Source organism: Rhopilema esculentum, unplaced genomic scaffold (genome assembly GCF_057945365.1).
Source record: "Rhopilema esculentum isolate cy_ngs unplaced genomic scaffold, ASM5794536v1 HiC_scaffold_37, whole genome shotgun sequence".
Lineage (NCBI taxonomy): Eukaryota > Metazoa > Cnidaria > Scyphozoa > Rhizostomeae > Rhizostomatidae > Rhopilema > Rhopilema esculentum.
Genome location: NW_028300848.1, coordinates 2,126,909 through 2,150,007, shown reverse-complemented (window position 1 = coordinate 2,150,007; position 23,099 = coordinate 2,126,909). Strand labels below are relative to the sequence as shown.

Genomic DNA, 23,099 nt, shown 5'->3' with positions numbered 1-23,099 from the left:
TTTTGCACTGACTTAGGACAAGAAACGAATTTTGGTTCAAGTTTCGTGCTATTTTTGTAGACAGTTTGATATCTACAAAGTAGGACGTTTTCACATGTTGTATTTTGTAACTTCCTCTGAAATAAGCCCATCGCTGCTTCTGCTCATTTTGTCTCCATATTTTCTATCTCAAGTGATAAAATCCTTTCCTTCTCACTAATGGCATTGAATAGATCTTCTGCTTTATAGTGACCATTGTCTAAACGTAATCATGTCCTCCATTGTGTCACTGTCATTAACACTTTCCATTGTCTTCGTACCCACGTAACGTAATAAACAACACATGTGTAGCGTCCCCTCGTTTTATTTTATTCAGCAGGAGGTAACAGGATTTATAACTAATTATCTTTTTAAAAGAATAACCGTCCTAACAGAAAGAATATTCAATTCAACTTCCCTTCTGGAAGTTGTCAAGGGAAGGCAACGCAAATAATCTATTGGTATTTAGAAGAATTGATAGCTGTGAGATAAATGAAAATTTTATCTATGGTTATTATTTGATTACCTATTTTCAATATGATATGAATATTTTCACGAACATTGACAAAAACCTCAAAAATGAATATAAAAAACAAACAAACAACAACAGCAGCAACAGCATGAAAACTTACTAACAATGTTGTCGTTTTATCTAAGTTTGTTCTGTATGACTAAAGTTGTATTTTGTAAATCTGACATACATTTGACTCGTAACATGAATGGCTTGAGCAAAGCATAAAGCGATAGATCTCCCTCGCTAATGTTTTTGCAGGGTTGAGGCAAGTTATGATCTAAGTAGATGTACTCATTATGGAACCTTTCGCAATTCCTGTTTAACAACAGTTAACAGTTGTCAATTTCCCTATTAGTTAGATAATTTGTAACTGGCCTTTATAATGATGTAATAATAAGTATAAATATAGCTATACATAAACGCAACGTAAAGCAACGATACAAAGCACGTATCCTTATCGATACAAAGGCAACTACGATAATACAGTTAGCAAATAAATTTAGTACCAGAATGAAAATATAATAGTTTGATTGTTAAAAACACGACGTTTCGAGCATGTACTCGTTATCAAGTGAGGCAACTACGCATAGCAAATTCATTTAAAACATTTCCTTGTGTTCAATTATTTCTCATGAATTGAAGATAATTTAGGCAAAGACCTTCGACATATGGTAAACCATTGCTGTGTATTCGTCAGGTTCATTGCACAGGCTTTTTTGTGGTCACATGCTTGTGAGCCCACATTAGTCTTTGCCTTCCATAAGCGTTCAAAACACGTCCTCAGCCTTCTTGTTTACTGTAAAAATAACTAGCATCCTATTGACTATGACATGCCACAAGCCTACCAGCAATATCGCCAGATCCAGCTGTATCCAGGTGATGCAAGCAGTTTTCACAGTTTGCTGCAGTTCCAAGGTGTTTTAATCAACTCGCTATCGTTATGAAGGCTTTAACGTAGGCAGCCATTATTCAACACTAATTTTTAACCGTTCACAAAGACCAAGACGTAAAAGCAAAGTGAGCCGGTCTCTATACAGTGAAAAGATGAAGCTTCTTAAAGGTATGTGCTAAGAAATATCTCGGTAGCAGCGAGGTAGTTGTTGCTTTGGGGCTAAGGTAGTTTTTGCCTTCCTCGCGTAATCTATTGTTGCTGTACAATTTTACTCCCCTATAAATACTGATATATGGAAATTTAGTTTGTAGTAGATAATCTAATGATCCTCCAATCCACTGGTTTATCTTTACTTAAGAACCTGTTTATATGAATCAAAAGCTTGAGGAAATGAACAAATTTTACCTCGAAATTTTTTGAAAGTAAAGGGTGGGTCTTATGAATACGCGGTAACCACTATAATTTTTACAATAAACTTCAGTTTGGAGACGGGACAGAAAGCCCAATATTTTATAAAATCTACCTTTATTTTTATAAACAAATTCTAAAAACTTTCAATGCTGAAATTTTTCTAATCTTTGAAAGAATTGCTGCTTAAGGGCTTCTTTAAATTTATGTTGGCAGAAAATTGCAATTGTTTGATATTTCAATGATTTTTTGCTGTAAAATGGCTGCCTAAAATGGCGGGTGCAGATGTGCTGCCAATAAAGACATCTTTTTATATTCAGGAACTAGGGAAATGAGGTTCAGGCTTTTTGTTCTTAGTTTTCCGAAATTTTGAGGCTGGGTTATTCCTGATTTGTTCTTAAATGATATGGATGTATGTTAGACATTTAGACATTAGCAAATCCAGAAAACATTGAACGGGTAGCAAATAGTCTACCCATTTATGAAAGGTATATCCGTGATAACAATGTTCTTATGTTTTTACGTTTTAAAGTACCTCAGCTGCAGCTTTTTCTTATGGTTTTAACTTCCGACCAATTTTTGGCTCATTTAACCTAACCACGAAATTGAATCTTGCGGCTAAGAATCAAGTTTAGTGACATAGGAGGACCCACCATTTTTGGGTCCGACGCGGAAGAAAAGTTTTGAAATCAAGCCTTCTAGAATGGCTATAAATGCATCTCCCAGACTAACATTTAACAATTTACTATACCACTCAGAATACACAATTCGACAATTCTCAGAAAAACATTGATTATTGATTTTTAGAAGAAATTTGAGGGGAGGACTCATGCGTTGGCAGGGGCGGATCTAGAGCAAATTTGAAAGAGGGGCATTTGGTAGTGGGGGCGCTGAAAAATTTTCAAAATTGGTGACGAGAGTACGCTGTATACAACGATTTCAGATCCATTCTCGGATTAAACGACATGACTTTGAGGTAATCCTTGAAGCAACTTAACCTATCGGTCTCAAAAACCTTTTCACCTGATTCCCATTCTTCAAAAGGGGCGCACAATTTCCAAAGAAGGGGCGCCAAACTTGCTTCAGGGAGGGGCAACTGCCCCTAGTTGCCTCCTTTAAATCCGCCACTGTGCGTTGGGAAAAGAAAGAAAAGGTGACCTGTGGCTCAGAGTGCACATCGATGTAAATAACAAGAAGCTGTTGTATTGATTGACAAAAAATAAAATAATTACAACATTAGAAATGGTCCTTGCCCGGTACACTATTTTTTATAAGAACAATTTTATAAGTTGAGAACAAATTAAGAACAAACTGAGATTAAGCTACTATAAAATGTAATTTTAAACAACGTCTCCTCTCAAAATCGAGGATTTGTACCCATGTGTGGGTGCTTTTTCAGTGAATTTTCAAACTTGTAGGCGAAAATTGTCTCACTCATTTTGTTGGTAAATGAGGCCTGAAAACCTCCCTAGACCGAAAAAGCTAGTAATTGCACTGCTTGCACGACCTTTTTAATTAAGAAACAAGTTAAGAACAATCCAGCCTAAGATTTTGAATTTAGAATCATTTGCGGCGCGAAAAGATTTTTCTAAAAATTTCCGATGCTGAAAAGACTAAAAATGGTACTCTATTTGGGCAGGGGCGAAACTACCGGGGGGGTGTGGGGGGTGTGACACCCCCCCCCCCCCCCAATCCAAAAAATAGTCGATTTCGCAGGGCAATCGAAGATTTCGCAGGGCGCCAAGAAAAGCTTTATTGCCACGCAGAAATGCCACCTCTGAAGTTCGTAAAGAGCCGTTTAGGAATTTTGAAATGGAAATATCGTATTTGTTATGAACCTCCCTTCCTGACATTGCATTATAGAGAACGGAACAGGTATGTAAGGAAAAGCTCCGTTATTTGCAAAGCGAAAGCATTTCTTACCGAAAGTCATAGCCAATGGTAACCTGGGTACCAGAGCCGCAAAAATTAAAATTAAAAAATTATGAGAGTGAGAGCTTCTCTCTTTGGTCAAGATAGGAATTTTTTATCATTTTTTCTATTATCTTTTAACAGTGCATGAACTTAAAAACATAATAAATCGTTAAGATACCGATTTTGTTTCATCTAATTGCTAACTTTTTCACGTAAATTTTTATTATTTTTCTTTTATTTGCATTAATTCAGTAAATCATTTTCTGTATCATTGCAATGTTTTAATTTTGGATGGCCTTCTTGATACAAGAAACTGCACATTTCTGTTCAGGAAAAAAAAATTCTCCCAATCAAAACAACATCTTCCTCTGTCATTCACAACTACGTCCAATCTGAAACGAACGGTTGCCGTTTCTTTCCTTCCCCAACGTCTAACACTAGAGTTTTAGCATGACATCCCCCTCCCGTTTTTTCCCAATTAACAATAATATTTTCAATAAACAATCAATTCTTTTAGCACAATAGTATTTTGCTAAATTTTTGTCTGAAAGATGCTTTTTAGCCCTTTTTACAAGGTATAATTTCAAAAAATTTCTTCACGTCGGACCCAACCATGTGGGTCCTCCTACCTCACTAAACTCGACTCTTAGCCCCACTGGGTTGAATTTCGTTGCGCTGTCTACATCATGTACCCACTTCCCCCCCACCCCCCAATTAGCTGTTTATTAGCTTAATTTTGCAAACCAACATTAAATGAAGTGAATATAAAAAAACAATTTACGCTCGCGTAGAGAAATAGAAATTTCATAGGCAATGAAGTTTCAAGTTTGTTCTTTTTGCTTAGAAGTTTGTCCTTGGTAAAGACCAGTGTACACTGGTAAAGTTTTCACTAGTAACCTATAGACAAACCGTTGCTACGAGGTCTGCAGGGCACCACTCAGTTTTGCAGGGCAGAAACCCTTTTCACCCCCCCCCAAAACTATTGGCCAAGTTACGCCCCTGTATTTGGGTTTGTAATCGTAAAGATTTCGCTATAAATTTAACAACAGTTGCAATACAGAATATATCGCCAATTTCGGCCAGAAAACTTTATCGTCTCAATTTCCCATCATGGCGATGCTAAAAGCTTTCTTCTTTATTCAGCAACATGTTCGAACTTGATAATACTAAACATTTTTCTTCGAATTTTTGCGATATTTGCGAGTAGACTGTCTGCATATGTCGGTTGAATGGACATCAACAGTGAAAATGACAAGTTGTTGATGTTATGACCGCAGGTACCCTAAGCACGCATTCTTCGTTTTGTTTTCTGTGTTTACTTGCCGAAAGTGTTTACATGCCGAAAAGTGAAGTAAATCCCTTTCGACGAGGGCCCTCCCTCCTACCAGTTGCGTCGTCGACACGAGTTGGTTGTGTGATTGCTACTTCATTCTGCATGAACTTCGTATCGAAAACATTCTGAGATCAGTGACCGTCAGCTTTGTGAATCAAAGGTAAACCATCCAAAAATGAATTACTTCGTTCCTACTTCTTTGAGAGCTGTAGAATGCCAATTCAAATCTGTTCCAAAGCACGTGCCTCTTTTGAACAGGGTCAGCCATTATCAAAATAGAAAGGCAGTTCATGGAAATGATAATAATGTTAGTGGTGCAGAATTTTATTTAAATATTCAGTATGTCCAACGACCAACACTATTTATATCAATGTGTTTTTTCATATTGTGGTATTTACATTTTTGCCTTGTATTTTGGATTCGTTGAATGCTAGATAGTCTGTTTTGGAGTTTCGTTATAATGCAGGAACAATATTATTGGAAATTGGGTTGAAAAATGGTAAATTATTGGAAATGGGGAATATTATTGAAATGAAGATAAAGTCTAAGCCCCTGCCCCCTTAGAAGTGCCCAAATATACTTAATACCATACAAAATAGCATGTTTAGCCCTAGAAACTGTTAAACTGCCCCCAATCCGCTATATGATCCGCGATCTTTGTTTGTCATTGTATTTTTTTTTTGCTTTTGTTATTGTGAATAGTTCATATTCCCTCCTTGCCTAGAAAATGATCATAGCAAGTTGCCTTTGGCAAAACAGGGAAAGTAGGGAGAGAAACGTTATCTGGTGGTAAACATATCAAATTCTGAATGATTATTTTAAAAATGCCGATTTTATTATTCTTTCCTCTGATGCTCAAAATTTGATCGGCCAAGATATAAGGGGATGGAGTTGGGGTTTACAGGCTTCAAAACAAGAGCATTTGGATAAAGCTTCGTTACTTATATCTTTATTTTCGTAGAAAATGTTGAGAAAAGTAGGCCAACTTAAGGTGCATGAAAATTGTTTACATGTTTTGAGTTGTGTTCTCAACAAAAAGAATGGGAAAAGAAGGAAACTGATTGTAAAGGAATTGCAGTAAGAAAGTCATATAAATTTACTCAATTATTACAATTGACAATGTCAATGGCTCTTGAAGGATTGGGCATGAGAAAATGGTTTTCACAAAATGAAACAAATTCAGGATGACTACAAACTGGAAGTGCAAACATTTTGTAAAACCCCATTCACTTTCCACTTTTTCTGGGTGCAAGGTTCTAAACCCTAATTTGAATAACGCCAATTAATCATGAGAACATGGTTTTCATAAAATGGACATGGTTTTCTATTTGTTTGGCAACCAGTTTTAGGGCATTTAGGCCCTCAATCATACAGCTCAAAGTATACAAACTATGCATTGTAATTTTAGCGTGATGAAAAGGTCGGTCAGAAATATTGGATTTCAATATGCACGGTGATGTGTCGATTTTTCATGTCCTTTTAGCAGCTCACGATCAATATTGAATTATGTACCTATATGGACATCATTTTGTTTCAGTTGCTGTATTCTCAATGGAAGGCGAGCCTTCAAGCCCGAACGCGCCTCTCGAGGGAAATCAATTGGATCCTTCAACACTAGCGTAAGTACCCATTCAATCATAATTCACGATTTCCAGTCACCATCGTTGAAGGATAAATAGTTGTTGGTGGTCCCTCCCAGGGCCGTCGCTAGCGGGGGGGGGGGGTGCCCTAGAAAATTCTTGTCGGCAAATTTTCTAAAAGTGTTTTTCGGGTTTTGCTTTCAAAGTTCCCAAAGCAATAGCTTTAGCGAACAGTTGGGGTAAGATGAGGATGTGAACTTAAAAATATTGCCCAAAAGCCCTCAGCAATTCAAAACAGGAAAAGAAAGCGCTATGGGTGTTACGGAGGGGGAAATGTCGGCAGCCGGAGTCTAGAATCTAATGTCCAATATCCAGGGCGACCTGATTTCTACCTAAAGTTTGGGGTTTAGGGAAGGGTCAAAGTTTATTGAAAAACTCTGAACGTTGATCCTGGAGGTACTGGAAGCCACTGTAAGCAGGGAAAGGAGGCAAAGTGCCTCAGGGCCTTGAGGTCGAGGGGGCCTCAAGTAGTAATGAACTCCATTTTAAGAATGAAATCAATGAAACGTAGGTATGCCTAAAAATAGTAAAAAGCTCTAAACGATTGCAAGAAATGACTGCAAGAAATACATTTTAAGAAAATCTGAAGGGCGTGGTCGCAAAAATTTCCTGACCGCTCCGCTCGCAGGGGGACCTCGTCTTTCGGTTTTGTTTCAAGGCATTCGAGCCCCAAGTACCCACAGTCACTCGAAAATTGAAGCGATGATTGACTAACGAGAACATCATCTTTGATAAACAAAATCAATTGCATCAAAATGCCACACCCCCACTTTGAAATATCTTAGGCCATGCCCTATTTTGTCGGCAAATTGGTGAATGGCACCCCCTTAAGTGAAAGTGCTTAGCGACGGCCCTGCTCCCTCCGAAGATATTTTCGCTATTGGGAAAAGGAAACTTCATATCACTGGAAAAGGAAGGCTCGGGTCTAGTGTTTATGCAAGATCTTTATGCTCGTCCACTCTTTGCTGGTATATTATTGAAAAATATCGTGCGATGGCCAAGTTTGTCTCACTTCCTTGAGAATATGATCTCGACAGCTTGTTTTCTGGGGTCAGGGTTGAAGGACATCATCCATCTATGTAACCGTTCATCTACACGATTCAAGTCGCCGTGTGTATCATCAGCTGCGAGTTTAGGATCCTTTACAACATTATAAAGGGAACTTATAATACAAATAATTTAATCATACTTTTCAGGCCTACCTTTAAGTCACTGATAAATTTATGTAAATGCAAGAAACAGCAAAGGTCCCAAAATCGAACATTGTGGGACACCTACAGAAATATCTCCCAAACTATAAGCCAAACTGTTTAGAACAATTAGCTATTTACGGTTTAACAGAAAATTGTGGAAAAGAGTTAGCGATTTTCCAGGGACAATCTTCTGAACTTAAAATGAAGCCCTTTTTGCCATGCTCGATCTAGAAAAATTGTTTTTGGACATATGCTTTATCAAGAGAAGTTTGCTTTTAAGTCCTAATCTGAGTTTTAAAAATCGTAGGATGAAGTTTTTAAATGATTTCCATACGAGAGCCGTAAGTTGCCAGGTGATCGCATTAAGCGTGAAACTCAGAGTGGCACCTTAGAACCATCCTGTTGTACACACCAAATAGCGTAAGTTAATATCGTATTTTGAAACTCGTATATCCCGAACGTTCTTTTGGAACAATGTTTGCAAATTATACAAGGACAGTTTACCTTGGTTAAGGAGAGTTTCCTGCCATAATAAGGACTTTGAAAGAGACGTTTCAAGAAGAAGGGTCCTGGAAATAGATCTTTTTTGGTAATATTATTTGGCCAATTGATTTTGGTTAAATCACACTGCTCTGTGTGGGGGGGGGGGGGCTGTGTAAATCTATCACTCAAACTTTAACACTGTAATATTGCAGAAAAAGGGCATACGTTTATCGTGCAGTTTCTCAATTTTTTCTAAAAAATCAAATTCTCATATGTCTACAAACTCAGCGTCATAAAAACAGATTGTTTTTTGCTTAAATACCCTTTCACAGCGGTGGTGATACATGAAGTACTTCAGCATATGTTTCTGTGAAAGTGTTTTATTGTCAATTTCTTGTCTTCTCGACAGCGTCTCCCTTTTCCAGGTCATTTCAGGTCATTTCAATGTACCAACTTAGGGAAAGGGAGCTACCCTTCTTGCCCGTATAAAATTTCATATAACGGGTCATGCGCTGCCATTTTCTCTTGGTCTTAGTCGTTTACTTTTTTGCCAGCCGTAAAAGCTCCATTAAGCCCCGGAGGGGATGGGGGCTATTTAATTTTTGAAGTTGCAGAGAAGGGCTTAACGAGAGGGTGCTAATATAGAGGGAGCGTATTGATAGGGGGGTTTATTCTGCTATACATCTTTGGAAAGTAACCAATACCAGCTGCTTGTCGTATTTTAATCAAAACTTAGTCAATTAAAATTTTTATATTTTTATCCGAAACATCAAAAACGAAGAGAGCCTTTTTTAATTTTCTGCTTCAAAAATGGAGGCTGCATAGCTATTTCTGTACCATTGAAATGAATTGCAATTTGAAAAACTATTACGGTAGATCCAATGTGCCCAAACTATTTACTAAATAAAATATTTTGAAATGATGGCTTTTATCTTAGCATATTTCGGTAGAATTTTATAAAATGATCTTGGAAATCAAGTGGTTTGGACGCAAATTAGATTCCAGCCGGCTTCCCGATGAGGTGATTGGCTGTGTTTAAATCTAGAAAATAACTGTGATTAACTCTCATATGCCGCTTTTATAGGGAATATTTTGTAGCCAAAAGATTAGATGCACTTTAGGCCTAATTTTGGTAACGCTAATTGACTCTAAGAATCGGTGTAAACTTGTAAATTACCGCAATGGAGAGCTTTCAGAGGGTCAAATGATGCTTTACAGGTGTATAGCAGTTGGACAATGCTGGTAATAAAGAGTAAGCATGCTTTCTTCGTTAATAATTCAGACCCAAGTGTCGCTTTGTTGTGTTTGTTTCAATAGTCACGTGATTCTAATTCATTGAAAATTATCAGTTACGAAGGTCACGTGACATTGTCTGGGCGATAATCGGTCTTTTTCGTGTGTCACGTGATTTTATCACAAAAGAGCATGCTGAGAACAATGTAATTTTTCTTGATGTATGATTTACCTGTTTAATGCCAGATCTATCCTTGTGACATAGTTTGTTCATCGATAACACATTCCAGAAGATCGCAAATATTTGTCGAAATGAGTTGCAAAATTATGTACATACATGCTGAAGTTTAGTCTGGAATGCGTCTGTAGAAGAGTTGCAAAATCTTTCTTTGTTTGGTTTTTATGCAAGATTTGTGACGGATTTATTGGAGACTTGGCATTAATACCACATGTCAAGATAACCAGTAGAAAACTTCCTGGTTTAAAGTTTTCCGCGATTGGCAACTTATCAGTGAATATACAAGATTCCTGGCTACTTGTATCTGTCATTGTTTTTTGTTTGCTGGTTTTGTGCAAGTAACTTTGATTTCCTGGATAATGTTACAAACTTCTGTGTGAAATAAGAAAAAACAACGCTTGTTTAGTGATGGTGCTGGATGCTACCTAAATATATAACCTTACTCGTTTGAGTCAGGCATTTTGCTCACAATCTGGAAATTTCTACATGCGTACATCGTGGCATATTGAAATTTGAAGTGTTCAAAAAGAGAGAAGCACACAGAGCTGTTTTCACAACGCACTAAACAGGTGGCAAAGATCAAAATGGTTTTTTACTGCCTTTGTAGTATACGCAGGTAAATTAATTTGAATTTCGAATTTTCTTTAATTCGCCTGAAGGAAATGTTCACAGCTAACATTGTTCTTGTAGCACGTGTCTTGGAACACACGCCGTTTGCTCTACTTTATATTATTACTTGATCAGTCTCTGACTCTTGATTCCAATTTCCGTCACCATATGTATTATATGGCACTATATGTTGTTTAGTCCTCTAAATTCTTGGTAACAATTTTTGGTAAATATTGAGAAATTTTGCAAGCTGGCTAAAGGCGCTTTTGGTGATCGAAAACTTTGAGAATCTAAAGTGTTTTTAGCATGTGAGCCAGGAATATAAAGTTGTTTTGTTAACAGATCAAAATCAAATGCACCTGGTGCCTTCTTATTTTTGAAGGAAAGATGGCTTTCAAGAAACCCGTTTTTCGTCCAGTTTTCGGAATGTTTTGTCAAAAAGTATGCTGTGCCCGTGTCGAAATTAAAAGTTTAAAATTCAATGTATTTCTATTGATTAAAATAATCTTGTGTTTGTAAGTCTAAAATTGTGAACAAATATTTTATCAGTTGTTTAACAAGAAGCTGGTGCGATATAGAAATATTTGAAAGTATATCATAATACTCTGTTTAATCGTTTTAACTGTTTGATTTTTCAGAGAAGTGATTTTTTTTCTCTTTTGAAGACTTTTTAAGAAGAATTGGCAATATTATCGTATGCCCTGCTTTTGAAAACCTTCCGAAACTTGAAAACTTTAATTGTGTTTATCTAAGTTTTTAAATGGCATTGATAAATGTCAGGGTTAAAATTTTCTTAAGCCAGTCGCAATCAGATTTAAATCTGATTTAAAGTAACCCAAAGTTGAAACAGGCAGATACACATATTTTGTTTTGAGCTTGAAAAGCACAAGCATGTAACTCGTGGCTCGCCTGTCCAGCCAAGAGAGAAAGGTCCACAGAACAAATTATGGTTTGAGGGGGGGGGGGGGGGCTAAAGATGTTTGGGGGCCTAAACATGATAAAACCAATAACAAGGAGATTTTCGTATGGTTTCAACTACATTTCGGAATGGAAGGGCTACACACACTCGGGTTAAATACGAATGCAGAGCTGTTGGCACATTTTAGTGTCATTAAAATCCTAAACCACCCCCTCTCTCGCTACTTTCGGTCTCACGCACGTTATGCGTCTGGAAGCAATTTTGGTCGAATGGTACACAAGTCCAGCTCAGATAGGCCTAGAAAGCGCAGATAAAGAAGATTGCCAATGACTGTAGAGCTATGGTGCCCGTTTTAGTTTCGTAAAAAGCCCATACCACCAGTAGTCGTGTCGTCACGGGGTGGATTGGGGTGGACATGCCCACCCCGGTTTTTGCAGAAGTCGATTTTCTAATTTCTCAAAATCCGTTGAAAAATTTTTAGGGGGGGGGGGATGTGGAGTTGGGCTGATCAGATCGATTTCCATTTTCGCACTGGCAAAAAAGCTACTGTTGCAAAAAAGTTTGCTTGAGAAAGTTGCTTGTTCAAAAGTTTCAAAATAGATAAAAAATACTTAAAAAGGATTTTCCAAGAGCCCGAAGGGCGTGACAGAAAAAATTTGTTTATGTCCACCCCAGTTTTTTCGAGCTAGCGACGCCACTACATACCACCCTCCTCTCTCTATTTTTTAATTTCAGTCTTAGTCATGTTCGAATACGTATCTGAAACCAACTTTTTGAATAATATGTATTTATTTTGCCACTTCTAATTGATTGCTTATTCTAATTGAACACTTAATTGCAATTGACGCTCTGATCGATTCGTGTTAGTTTTTCCGTGGCTCTTAGTGTTCTATTGGCTCTTCGTTATATTACATCTATATATCCAAGTCAAGTTAGCTAGGTTTATTAACGTAAATTTGGTATAAGTATGCTTTTGGATATTTCACAAAAAGTGTTTGGCAGAAGCTCTCAAAAATGCATCGAAAGTTTTTTGTCCGAAGTTATTTTCCCGAATCTTTTCTATCCGATAGTAAGCGAATTATTTTCGTGATGATTTTACCCTGACCGTACACTCATGTCTCATACCAAGTCGTAAGTAGAATTAAGCTTCGTAGAATCTCAGACTTATAATAAGATTGAAGTTAATGATCAATCAGTATTCATGTCATACCTTGTCAGGGCCGTCGAGGGGCAACTCGGGCCCAAGAGTGATTCACAAAACTGGGACCCCCAGAAAATTTCCTGTAGCCACGCTCTTAAATCTCCTGGAGATCAAGGGAAACGCTCTTTTTAGGTACAATTGTTGAAAAAGTTATTCAAGGATTTTTACAAGAATGCGCAAAAAAACTTGCATGAATCAAGGACATGTGGAAATGTCTCTGCGATAAACTTACAATCGTTGATTCCGTATAAGTAGCTGAAATAGTACCTTTTTTGCATTGTAAATAGATCATGTTACTTTATCACGGGCCCCATCGGAGCACGGGCCCGGACCTTTTGCCCCTCCTAACCCGCCTCTCGACGCCCCTGTACCTTGTTACATCACGTGTTGCCTTATTATTCAGTTTTCGCAAGGGATACTAGTAGCCTATTTTCAAAATTGTTGTTGGTCATAATTTTGATGGAAATGAAATGTGTGATGCACTAAATCAAAGTTCTAGAGGATTTGCCATCTCAAGTACTTTTCCAAACTAAAAGTATGAAGGCATATCAAAGCAGTGCGTTGTCTGGTGTGCCCTCTAGCAGGTATATGTAGTAATTATGGACATTATCCTGTGAAGGAGACTTCCAATAACGCCCTATGTCTGACGCAACCCGACATTACCAGATGCTACAGATAGCAACCGGTAAGTGTCTCCGCACGCGAATCCAAGCCTTTTATGCGCTAATGCAAAGCAGTTTAATCCAACTCCAGACGTTCCCCGCTCATCGCCGGATCGGATCAACGTGCATTTGAATGTTTGCTTCCCAATGACCTGGTTGCTCACGTGTAGAATTGGAAGTTTCAAGGTCTGAGGTTGCGTGGCTTTCGAATAAGATCAACTACTGCTAGAAATGGCTACATTCCCTTTTTACAGACATTTATATTACCAGACTCTTTTCTTGAATTAACAAGACTATTTGATAAGCGTTAGGGATGAGAGGGTCAAATTTCTGGTGAGCACTTTGCTTCAACTTTTTTGCATAGGTTTTTAATGTCTTGATTGGTTAAATTGTGACAACTCGATTATAGCCATTGTCAGTTTTAGGCGAGAAAAAATCATTTTCTTCGAATCTGTAGAAATATGCCAAAATAAAATCAGGTGTGCGGAAACTATGGGTATGGTCGGTAACGGAATCAAGCTTACATGGTCTCTCATTGCTGCACTTCTGAAAAGTTTGGCAAATTTACCCAGCTTTTACATAAATTTATTTTTCATGAAGCGAGCAATGTATCACTATCTTGTTAATTTTTTGAGCTTTAAGATTTATCTACTGAGTACTTGATTTTTTTGTAGTGTCAACCGAAAGCTTATGCGTCTCTCTGTGGATGGCAGGGTCAATGCCAAACGAAGCAGCATTTTGTTTGACAAAACTATGCCAGTACCAAGTGAAGTAAGTGCTGTTGCATATACATCATCCCTAATTCACCTTTAATGTTTTGTGACAGCTACATGCTTTATTTCTTCACTTTGTCTAGGTTTCCCATCATATTTTTCTTTGCCATGTCTATCTGCTGCTGCTACAAGCTAGCGAGCGGAAAGGTATCCCCATTCTTTATCTATCTTCAATGCCACTCTACCGTCTCAAGCGTTTTTAATACTTTTCACTTCGAATAGAACACGACAGGGACACTACCTGACCAATTTTCATTGGCAGTAAACATTAAAATTTGCTTCTCGATGTTTTACTTTTGCTTTTATTTCGTTTTTTTTCATTGGTTCTCATTGGTTGTTATTGGTCCTCTTTCCTTTTTTGTTTCATTTGCTTTAAAAACAATTGAAACTGTTGATCTGGCATTTCTTACCTATGACGTGAGCTGAGACCCACTCAAGTGTGTTTTGGATAAGCAGCAGCATAGATCGAGTTGAGATTGAATAAGTGGGAGTAACAAACGTTATGCTAGATTGTGGTCTCACAAGAAACCTTTGTCATTGCTTGCAGAATGAAATCATTTTCAAAGAGCCATTGGAAGAGACAACTATTGGAAGAATTAAAGTTAAAAAGTATGTGCGAGTTTGTCATTATTTAGGGATCTTATAACACCAATATGTTATAACACCATTATTCTAAACGCGTGCTTCTGTAGTAGTGTATCTACAACTTGCTAGTAATTTCTCCTAGACCTGTATACTCTTTTTAATGCTAGCAGATTTGACAGCAGATTTAACAACAGCCTTATAAGAACCTATACAGCAAATCAGTGGAAATAAGCAAGTATTTTCGAAAAGGGGCTTTTTCCGGCGTTCTTGAGGGCGGGGCATAAAAATTTTCTGACACCCCCTTTGAAGTCTGCCCCCTCACTTTTAGACTGGTGTGTGGTGCCTGAGGATGGAAATACGATGTTGTAGACAATAATTTAATTCCGCCTAGCTAAGGTAATTTCAGCTTAACTTTTATTGTTATAGAGATCCATCCTAGACGAAGTCCCCTTTTAAAACCTCTAAAATGCTTATACATGTTTGATACTTTGAAGAATAGTGGTAATGATCCGCTGGTTTCCATACCTTGAATTAAACCGTGCCCTTTATTTTGCTGGTCTCTCTGCCATTCGAGGCTAGAACACTCTTTTACGTAGACAAGAAGACATTTGAACCTCTCTTTCGAAAATTTGTTGCCCATTTTTCTCCAGAAAACCTTTTGCCGTTGGACCAATATAAGCCAACAACTGGTTTTGGTTTCAATTTATTATCCTATAAAAATCCTGTGAATTATGCACAAAACATGTGCAGGATTTATTTCAAGGTAATCTTTTTTAGCCTTCAATGAAGAAAGTATTTAACTAAAAGCATGATTTATTCTAAAGAATTATTTGTGCAGCCGAAATACTTAACGTAGATTAGCAGTTAATGTTCATTTCTGGAAAATCTGACCTCCGCTCCCTTTTAAGACATTTTATAGCGGATCTAGTAGACACTTTTAGATGTGCTGTGAATTTATTTTTAAAGATGTTTCCGTTTTTGTAGGCTTGTGAGCAGTGAATCACGCTTTCCGCGCATAGAGGAAATGTCACATTTTCACTATAACAACGTAGAAATTCCTGGAAAACTTGAAGTAAGTTTGTTTTTGTGGCTGCAATTTCTTGGATTAATCTGTCTACGTATTTCTATAATGCCTTTATAAGCTGTATATGGAATCGTTACAAGAATCATGGTATGTAAACTCACTTACAAATGCAACCTATATGAAAATTTATACCATGCCAGAATACGACGATTCAGCCTCAGGACTCGATTTATTCTGTATCCAAATTATTAATATATGTTATGTTCATATTTTCGATATTTATATGGCATGCCTCCTTCAACCTTTGTTCACTGGTCAAAATATATTCTACCTCATATTTCTGCCTGGTCCTGTGTTTCTACCAAATTTTCGCCCGCTTGTATGGAAGTTTTTTACAACGAGAAGCAGTCAGGTAATGGCTCCAAGGTATGACGGCGAATGTTACCGTAAATCATCAAATTGCCCCTCCCCCCTCCCCTCGAAAAAGGTACGGTATTCGCCAGTCAGGTGCCCTGGCAAATCATGTTATAGTTGTGCCAAGTAAAGCAATGTTTCCCATTTTTCACGTCGTTCAAGCAGGAACATGAAAAGAACAGATATATTCTCACACATCAGATTTAATTGAAAGGAGAGTCGATTTTTATCACTCTTCTGAAGTTCCAACGATGTTGTATAAAGGCGCCCATTATAATTATAATCATTATTAGTCATCTTGATGTTTTTGATATTTTTGTCACCTTGCGTTTATATTGAGTTGTGGCACAATCATTTTCCTTTCCTTTCAACCACTTTCTCTTCCTATCTTAATTAGCTTTCCTTTACTTAATTCTTGTATTGTATTTTTCATTTCACCTGTGGTCTGCTCAAGTGCGTTAAAATTCCGGAACAATAACTGTAGCTTGTCTTACGTCAGAAAAATATTCTAGATTACTCTTTTGGCAAAGTTGTAAAAAACATCTTTTTTACGGATATCTCTAGGATTTAGTGTCGACTTACTCACATATGTTGGTTTTACCAATAATCCGGCTTATCGGAGCATAAACGGAAGCTTTTAATAAATCTTTACCTTAAATTCTCTGGCCTAACTAGTTTTGGCAACCTTTCATGAAATTTTGATATCAATCTGTTTTTCATCGAAAAATCGACATATATCTGGTTTCTGGGGTTCAGAATTTGTAGATAACCACCCTGGTTGTTCCTTGACACCTTCAATGCAGATTCGAAGATTGAAGTCATGTTTCATCAAGCTAGCTTAGTGAAGAATACCAAGAAACGGGCAAGGGATGAAGATGAAGAAATGCTATTACGTCTGGCCTGTCTTGAAAACCTAAGAAAATGCTTTCCTTTCTTTCCATTTCCCCCTGATATTTTAGGTGTGACCCCATATTTCCCCATATTTCCTAAAAACCCCCATTTTTTTCTATTGAAGGCTTACAGCTATACAATATTTTCAAAACCTGGAAACCTGTCTCAACCAACCAATCATTAGAAAGCCCTTTGAAATGTCGCTCTGTGAATTTATCATTTTTTCACAAGCTTGTTATAACTGGTGACTTCTTTTCACACCATTAATCCTATCTTAAAAATGATTTGAATAGAATGAACTCCTATTCAATAAAATCAAGATTTTCGGTGGATCGATCTTGTCAAGACACTATTCAAAGGTTCCAAGAAATTCTGTGTAATTCCAAGAAAAGTTTCTTCCTTAAATAATATTCTCATGGCCTTCTTTCAGGGCTCCACTGGCTCCTTCCTCTTGCTATTGAACTTTCTCCATTCTTTTACTCTTATATCTATGTCATATGCTTTATGTATCTACAGCACTTCCATAAGATTTTTTACTAGCTTTTTAAAAAAAATTGGAATCCTGTATTTGGTATCTCATTTTCCCATGTTCGAGCAAAATTCTAACATTACTATGTTTGAGAATAATCAATGTCGCCTAACTAGTTTGCGGCAATGCTTAATTCTATCACGAGATTCCAAAAGAATGTTCCCATGTTGTACAGTATTGCATTTGAAGTTTACTGCCGGGGGTTAAACGAATTTAACTATTGTACAATTGTACAGTTTTAAAATTACTCCCATCAGTGCCAGATAGTATAAAAAAATTCATTTTGCATGAACGGGGATATTTTGATTACGTTAAATAAACCTAAGTGTTTTCCAGAGGGTTTTCATAGAGCTTCAGCCAAATATCAACCAAAGACAATAATGATATGAAAACTCACTGAAAGATTGTAACCATGGCTACTTTCGACCACAAACATGATGATCTTGAAAAGACGGGGTACACTTTTGATTAATGGTTAAAGGGGATGTATCTACACCTTACACCTTCCACAAAATTAGCCACTGTGACCACGTATACTTTACATTTTTAATTTCCATCTAGTTCATCAAGGTTAATCTATAAGCTTGGACGAATTGTTTTCTTTCTTCATTTGTGTATTTCCTGTTTTACTGTATCGTGTTATTTATCAACCTGCGTAATTCAAGGAATGTGGAGAATGTTACAGATTGAGGGGGCTAAAACGTTTTAGGGGGAGGGCTAAACATGCTAAAAACCAAGAGCAGGGCACCTTTTTGTATGATTTTAAGTACATTCTGGTAATTATTGGGGGGGACTCATAGCCTTCACCTACCCCCCTGATTCTGCGGTCCCTGGCATAATTCTTGCTCGCGATTCCTTTAAATCGCAAGATTCTTTGAAGCGAGCTAATGACCTATTCGCAAGATACCTTTCTTTTGGCCAACCGTATGATTTTGCCGGTTTCTGTTACCTTTGATCCATCAGGTTGTAACTAGGAACAGGTACCCCCATTCGCTTTGCTACTATCTGACATTCATGAAGCTTAGACACCAGTTGAAAGATTGCCGCTCAGTGCCCATGCAAGTCAACATTGTAGCCAAGCAATACACGCTTTTGTTTTTGTAATCACGTTTGCTTGAGACAGACATTCACTTTCGTAAACGCGTTTGTTGGTGAATTAACGCTATTTAGTTCAAAGTTTGTTGCATAAACATATTTCTACATCAAAAGTTTTCCTCGCATTGTACAGCGACAGTTTACTATCGATAAGCATTGTCATATACATACTTTTTATAAGAGTACCTTGAATTTGGCTGAGCCTTGGTTTTCTTGAAAATTTGTAGTTCTGAGCCTAAAATTGTTCTTAAATCTTTTTTAAGAAAAATGATCAAATCTTAGGCAACCTTACTTGAAAAATTCCTGGTCGCCTAACTCAAACGAAATTGGCGCGGAATTATGAAATTGCTATGGTGATCATACAGTATCAACTATGCTGTGCGAGAACACCGCTGGCAAAAGTAATGACCAGTGACGTCAACAAAAAGAAAGAATATGATAACCTTTTCTGAAAAATAAACTCCTCTAGATGTTTATGAGCAATGTTTCTTGTATAATTTGAACGTATTAGCTTTTCCTTAACCTATTTGCAACTTGTTTGTCCGAGAGACTGTCTTCAAAGTTAGTTATTATTACTTGAAATTTCTTAATTTTAAATGAGAATTTAACATACAATCCTTTTTTGGTGGATGTTCTTGGCAAGTATCATGTTGTAAAATTTCTTAAAAGGAGCTGTTTCTATCCGATCAAACTTTTGATAAAACTGTACTAGCTATGACTGAAGACTCCCCCCCCCCCCCCCCCCCCCCGGCCAATTACCTATTAATTCAATATTAAAAACATATTAGCTTTGATCGGTCACTAACCCGGATATTTATTTAACTATGTGTAGGGAGAACCTCGCCTTTTCCTCGCACAGTGTCTGCGGGTTGCATTATAGAGTCGTATGGGCGTTTATTGTCCTTTGTCAATGCAAAACTGTATTCTTCTTTGTTTCGTGCGGTCCAGTTCAACGTGCTTTTATTCGTTCATAATACCAAGCTCTTTTGATTCAACAGTCGGGCCGGCACTGTAAATTCAGAGCTGGGTCAGCCTTGAGACATTGTCAATGTTAATGTTTTTCATCCTGACTCATTTGTTACAATAAAGGGAAGGTTTTGGGATTGGCAGTGCTTGTTGTTTGACTGTTTTATCCTACACACTCGTAGATTACACTGTTTGAAGATCAAACCTTAGAAGGAAACGATTCGAGCGAGTTTGTTCAGGTGAGTTGCTTCCCTTTTTTATCTTTGTTTTCATTTAGCTATCTATCGTAGCAATCAGCTGATTTTTACGCACCAATCGAGAGGGACCTAGTCTTCTTGAAACCTATTTCTTGAAACTTCTTGAAAAGTATTTTCATTAATTGTCGAGCCAGATTTTTTCATATAACTTCCACGATATTGTCCATAATGGTACTTTGGCTTTACTCAAAGAATATTTTCAGACATTTTTAAACGTGTTTCATTAATACGGCGCATTACCTCGCTATTGTTCTTATCAAAGTGAACCTAGTCTTTGCAACTTATTTGATAAAACTTTGACGTGATATGTAAATGACAAAATTTGACCTTTACCGAATACTTATGACATGTATTTTTGAGCTTTGCAATTTCGGTGTTATTTCAAAGCATGGGCAGTGGTACCAATGGAAATATAAGTTTAAGTATGTTTTTCATTTCTGCTCATAAATATCACAATTTTCACGAAATATAGACATAAGCTGCTATTTTTGTAAGTGCTTAAGTTAAAGAATGGCTTATATCAGACTTCGTGTATCAAGAAAAATATTTTCGATTTATTATATTTGAAATCAAAGGATATTGTAAGATAGCATACTACATTTTGTCGAAGCGCTCGTTACATTGGCCTACACAATTTATATAAATCATTTAATGGTCCAAGGCTGGCCGTAGCTAGTAAATTAGCCCGAAAGAAACATCAAGCTGACTGGGACATAAGGGCAATTGGCCCTTGGCCCGTGAGCAAAGAAGAGTCTGCTGGAAATTAAACTGTCTCTATTTCAAACAAGATTCTTGAAAACATGGTAATAACAAACATATCTGTATTGCGAAAGTTTAACAATGCTTTACGAAGGTAAACTAAAGTGAATAAATGTAATTCTTCGCATTTTAAATTTATATTAAACGCAATTTCGGGTTTATTGCTTTGGGTAGAAAGAGTACCAAGCATTGGTCCTGCCCCTTGGTCCGACGTGGCTTAGTGAAGGGCTTCGACACTTTCTGATCTCATTTTTAAAAATGACAACACGTGTTTATGGTCTTGTTGTGACATTCATAACTGAGTAAAATTTTGCTCATTAATAATTTCTAAGGGTATAATCGAGAAATAATTTGACAAGCAAACAGCGCTATACGGGTAGCAATATATTATTGAAGAACAAATTGCAAAAGTCTTCCCATTGCTATACATCTAGCCAGAACTTGGAATTTTTATTGATCAGGGTGAGCTGTTACCCATGTCCGACTAAACTGTCGGTTGAACATGAGATTTTAGCGTCAGATTGTAAATTTACGGTGTGCCCTCTCCCGATTAATGGAACCTTTATTCCCCCCTTCTTCCAATTACTGGAACTTTTTCTTCTGCCCTTCTCCCAATTACTGGAACCTTGGATGCATGTACAAGTTAGACTATGGTTTTCATAGAATTTTTACAGCAAACGAGAAAGCGAAAATTTATAAAAGGTTTCTGGAAGACAACTCATTGCCAAAAAGAATAGTTAATCTTTTTTGTGTTGTGTTGATGGCCGCAATGAGTTTAAGAATTAAAAGGTTTTTTTAAAATTTGTCAGGAAAAACAGAAATTGAAGATTTCTAGTTGGGGTGTGGAAGCCGTGAATTTTGTTTGTCGGACTTACATTCGACATTTGACATTTTATCAATCAAACACCATGTCTAGGAGAGTAACAATTTTGACATTTTAGTTTTCCTCGCTTTTCCTTTAAGTTTTTTGAAATAATTCATAGTTACTGAATTACATTTATTTACAAATACTGTTTTGTTGTCATTGATTTATCGGTAAGTTTAACCTTGAAATGCTTTTCTTATTTGAAATTTTCCTGTGGGAAATAACATGGGTTTTGTCCAGTTTGATATTACCCGAAAGGCCAATCCCAACCACAACATTCCCTGGTTCCTGTTAATCTTTTCAAATTGTGTAGATGAAATATCCCTGAAATTCACATACTGAGTACGTCCCTCCCTCTATCAACTCGAGATAGAGCTTTGTTATCGCTAACGACTAGTTCTAACAACGACAATAGCCACTTATGTTCGTGTTTATATGTGATTTTTCGAGTCTTAAATCATATATTCTGCCGTAGTCAAAGCCATGTCAAAGTGGCTTAATTATCTTGATATTTTATTCATTTCTAAAGCAAATTTTCTAATTTGCTAAGCCTTAGGCTAAAGCAATCCATAATCTTGTGTCTGATGGTTTGCGGCACATTTTTCTGTCAGTTCGAAGTGCGTCTTTATCTTTATAAGCCCTGTGAAGTGAATCTCCTTTCTCAACTCAATTGATATCCACGACGATAACTCAAAAATTCCTTGTTTTCATTGCGCCGTATTGGCTCAACTCGATACCACAGAAGCCCTATAAGAATTTTCATTATTTTAGCCAACTTGAGCATTATCGATAATTACTTTTTTTACACCAAGTTTACAGCTTCAGTATCAAAGACATTGCTTCGCTTCGGCAATTCAATGCCAGTTGTTAAACGTCTATAAGGCCATAAATATAAAAATGATGATTTGCAATTTTTCTCTAATTTTTCAAAACTTTTCATATTCAAGACCTAAAACAATAACTCAGAATTTCATTTAACAAAAATGTAATTGTATCATTGCCTGATCCAAAAAGGTGAATTTTGCTAAGTTTCTAGTAACCCAAAAAGTAACCACACCTCCCTCCCCCCCGTATCCAAGAGCACAGTTGCGGCTCACACTGTCTTAAAAAGGCCTTTTTTCGATTAATTACTGTAAAAAATTAGATACAAACCTGCCAAGTAGTTCTGAGCCTAAAATTTTTATCCATTTCTAGAGGAATTAGGTCGATTATAATTTGGCAAATCAGTGTTTGATTATCAACTGGCGCCGTTACCTTTTAAGGAGATCAATCCGCTATGCTTGGAACATTCACACCCACCCCGTGACTATCGTTATAGAATACTATTAGCACGGGGGTAGCCTGATGCAAGGTTTCTGTCCGGTATTGCCGAGGTTCAATCTTCCAATGGCAAAAACTTAAAACGTCACGTCACGTACCTGAAAAATTCAAAAAATCCAATGTTAAAACAATCAATTCGGCATAATTTCCAGGCAACCAAGATAGGCAACCAAATATTCTTTAAGGGATACTTTACTCGGTTAGTCATGCTGCTTCGTTAATGTAGTATTAACGTGAATGATTGCAGTCAATTAGTCAGTAATAGAGTACCAATTGTTCAGTCCTTTCCTAATCCATCTTCATGATTTGCATTTTATGTCAGATAAAACAGTGGCCCTCGAGATCAATGTCCGGCTCAGCTTCT

The 23,099-nt window shown here is 37.0% G+C and overlaps 1 protein-coding gene across 6 annotated transcripts in view; it reads left to right on the top strand.

Moving 5' to 3' along the window:
* The window catches only part of LOC148957166 (GTPase-activating protein CdGAPr-like), a 46,260-nt gene that overhangs the window by 3,984 nt on the left and 19,177 nt on the right, over positions 1-23,099 (top strand). For 3 of the 6 annotated variants that reach the window (XM_089115818.1, XM_089115820.1, XM_089115817.1), the window contains 5 exons: positions 6,617-6,698; positions 13,932-14,028; positions 14,578-14,639; positions 15,600-15,687; positions 19,717-19,773. In XM_089115818.1, the coding sequence (XP_088971944.1) occupies positions 6,631-6,698; positions 13,932-14,028; positions 14,578-14,639; positions 15,600-15,687; positions 19,717-19,773 (372 nt within the window). In that variant the 5' untranslated portion in view covers positions 6,617-6,630. Of the gene's footprint in view, positions 1-695; positions 1,593-4,820; positions 5,240-6,616; positions 6,699-8,569; positions 10,483-13,931; positions 14,029-14,577; positions 14,640-15,599; positions 15,688-19,716; positions 19,774-23,099 lie in introns of those variants that run through there. The other 3 variants (XM_089115816.1, XM_089115821.1, XM_089115822.1) reach the window with 3 other exon arrangements.